Source organism: Pseudophryne corroboree, chromosome 4 (genome assembly GCF_028390025.1).
Source record: "Pseudophryne corroboree isolate aPseCor3 chromosome 4, aPseCor3.hap2, whole genome shotgun sequence".
Taxonomy (NCBI): domain Eukaryota; kingdom Metazoa; phylum Chordata; class Amphibia; order Anura; family Myobatrachidae; genus Pseudophryne; species Pseudophryne corroboree.
Genome location: NC_086447.1, coordinates 763,562,040 through 763,565,570, shown reverse-complemented (window position 1 = coordinate 763,565,570; position 3,531 = coordinate 763,562,040). Strand labels below are relative to the sequence as shown.

Genomic DNA, 3,531 nt, shown 5'->3' with positions numbered 1-3,531 from the left:
GCCACCAGGATGAACTGCAACAAAGGAAATGCTGTCCACATGCCAACACAATACTGTTGTGTACCGGCGATGACAGCATACGCAGTAACCTCTGCAGAAAATCCAAAGCAAATATAACAATAAGCTACGGCCAAGGCCGTAAGATGCAGCAAAGCCGCTACTCACGAAAACTGGTGTGAACACAGGCGGATGGACAAGAACCCCCAAAGGCGCAGACACAGGCTCACAGAACCGGAGGGCAGGCAGGATTCTGACAACAGACCAGAGGACACCAGGACACAGGATAACTGGATCAGGAACAGGCAATACCACAGGACTTATGGACAGGAACACGCCAAGGCAGAAAACAGCTCAGCAGAAGCTATCACCGGCGTCTGTATCAGGCACTGAGGGAGGATATAACAGGGAGCCCTCCAATAGCTGCAGAGAACCTAAATTAGTGATGTCGTGCAGCTCCCCTGCTGCACGACCCAAAGCTGACAGGTGGATTACAAATTACATGGCAACAAGGAATGCCGCCCGCCTCTGGTGTCCCCGTTGCCAAGGACCCGGCGGCTCACTACGCACAGCGTCCTCCCGTTGCCATTCGCTGTGCGGGGAGCAGGAGGAGGCGTGGTGGACATGACGCGCCGGCCCCGTTGCCAAGCAATGGCCGTGCGCCGGCGAGACCCGCCGCGGCTAACAGTACCACCCCTTGAGGAGGGGTTAAAGAACCCCTACACCCAGGTTTATGGGGAAATTCCCGAAATAACATCTTCTTAAGTCTAGGGGCATGCAAATCCTTGTCCTGGACCCAAGACCTCTCCTCTGGGCCGTACCCTTTCCAATGGACCAGAAAATAAAGCAGACCACGAGAAAATTTAGAATACAACACCTTCTCCACTAGGAATTCTTGTTGGTCCTGAACATCCACCGGAGGTCTACCCTGGAAAACTTTCCGAGGAAATTTCCTGGAAAGCACATATGGCTTCAACAGAGAACAATGGAAGATGTTGGGGATTTTAAGTGACTTTGGGAACTGTAGTCGAAAAGCCACTGGATTAATCTTTTTGATAATAAGAAATGGTCCAATGAATCTATGCCCCAGTCTAGCCGAAGGTACAAGGAAGGTACAAGGATGTTAAGGAACAAACTCCTTAACATCCTTAGAAAGATTAGGCCACCACACCGAGCGAGATATCAACTCCAAGGTTTTAGTAACACCAGGATGGCCAGCAACCTTATTATCATGAAACTCTGCAAGGACATTGCTTCTCAAGAACTCGGGAACAAAGAGATGACCAACAGGCGTATTACTGGGGGCCTGTTGTTGAACCTGGGCAAGCTGTGTGAATAAATCCTGTGCGAGGCCAGCCTGGATGACAGATGTTGGGACAATGGGAGTTGCGGAAGAATTGTTATGATGAGCCGGAAGAAAACAGCGTGACAGGGCGTCGGCCTTGGTGTTTTTAGAACCGGGCCTGTAGGTGATGATGACCTTAAACCGTGTAAAGAACAGCGCCCAATGCGCCTGCCGGGAATTAAGCCGCTTTGCAGATTCAATATACTGTAAATTCTTGTGATCAGTGAATACCGTAATGGTATGCTTAGCTCCTTCAAGCCAGTGCCTCCACTCCTGAAAGGCCCATTTGACTGCCAGCAATTCCCGATTACCAACATCATAGTTTGATTCAGCAGATGAGAATTTCATGTACATGAAGGCACAAGGGTGTAGCTACGGAGACTTGGGGTCCTCTTGAGAAAAGATGGCTCTCACTCCAACCTCTGAGGCGTCCACCTCGACGACAAAAGGAAGATCTGAGTTGGGGTGTCTGAGGACAGGAGCAGAGACAAAGGCCTGTTTCAGGGCCTGGAAGGCAGATTCAGCTTGAGGCAACCAGTTAGAAGGATCAGCTTCCTTTCTAGTTAACGCTACAATAGGAGCGACCAAATTGGAAAAGGCATGAATAAAACGTCTATAATAATTTGCGAAACCCAGAAATCTCTGGATAGCCTTTAAGTTGGTGGGTTGTGCCCAATTTAAGATAGCCTGGAGTTTCTTTGGCTCCATGAAAAACCCCTTTGGAGAAATAATATATCCTAAAAAGGACACCTCAGTGATGTGGAAATCACACTTATCCAATTTAGCGTACAAAAGGTTCTCCCGTAACCTTTGAAGCATTTGCCGCACATGGACAACATGGTGTTCAGGAGACTGAAAATGTCATCCAAATAAATGACTATGAAGTTCCCTAGAAAGTCGCGGAGGACATTGTTAATTACATCCTGAAACACCGCAGGAGCGTTAGACAGACCGAACGGCATCACAAGATATTCATAATGTCCGGACTGAGTACTAAAAGCTGCCTTCCCCTCATCCCCAGACCTTATTCGGATGAGGTTATATGCTCCTCTGAGATCGATCTTAGAGAAAATAACCGCGGTGCGGAGCTGATTAAACAGCACCGAAATTAAAGGTAAGGGGTAGTGTTCTTCAGAGATTTTATTCAGGGCCCGGTAGTCTAAGCACGACCTTAAAGATCTGTCTTTTTTTTCAACAAAGAAAAACCCTGCACTTAAAGGAGATTTCGAGGGCCTAATAAAACCTTTTTTCAGGCTTTCCTGTACATAATCATCCGTGGCCTTTGTCTCGAGACCGGACAAAGCATAAAGTCTCCCTTTAGGCAGAGTGGCACTGGGAACGAGGTCTATAGAGCAGTCATAAGACCGGTGGGGTGGCAGGATATCAGCATTACCCTTGGAGAAAACATCAGCAAAGTCCTGATATACCGAAGGTAAGAGTTCCGGAGTGGCGGCCGCAACTCGAACTGGATGAGAAATACATCCCTTAGCACAGTAGGAACCCCACCGAGAAATCTCCCCAGACTGCCAATCTATGGTTGGATTATGAAGGACGAGCCACGGGTGACCTAAAACCACAGGCATGGCCGGACAATGGGTGAGAAGGAACTCAATCCTTTCAGAATGTAATACCCCCACTGTTAATTGTACTGGTGGGGTCCGATGGGTAATTACCCCGTTAGAGAGTGGACCACCGTCTAGCCCGTGCATAGTAATTGGTCTATCAAGTCGAAGCTGTGGAACTCCCAGAGCCTGAGCCCAAACAATATCCAAAAAGTTCCCGGCAGCTCCACTATCAATGAAGGCTGAAACGGAAGAACTGAGGCTTCCCGAAGAAATTTGAATAGGCTGATAATGTCAATTATAATCTTAAAACATAAAGCTATACACTGTTACCGTGGAGCCGCTATTGCTTGCTAGACTTATTACACACACTACGGACTAAGTACGCTATTTGCGTACTGAGTACCGTATGGATACGCACTTAGCGTATCAGACGCTGTGCCGTGGGCGCGACGCACACGCGGCACATACGCACATGGATTGAAATACTGTAAACCTTATTAATGAAACAATGTAATGATATGCTTATACTTTAAACCTTAAATAGCACTGGCGATACAAAGTATACGCAGTGCATACACCTTAACAATGCAGGTTAATCTAAAACAGGTTAAACAAGTTAATCTA

At 47.6% G+C, this 3,531-nt stretch overlaps 1 protein-coding gene across 1 annotated transcript; it reads right to left on the bottom strand.

The window, feature by feature from the left end:
- Positions 1 to 1,714: 1,714 nt before the first annotated feature.
- Positions 1,715 to 2,161, bottom strand: LOC134910995 (uncharacterized). The gene has a single exon (XM_063919386.1). The coding sequence runs from the start codon at positions 2,159 to 2,161 to the stop codon at positions 1,715 to 1,717; it is 447 nt and encodes a 148-aa protein (XP_063775456.1).
- Between the last annotated feature and the right edge of the window lie 1,370 nt (positions 2,162 to 3,531).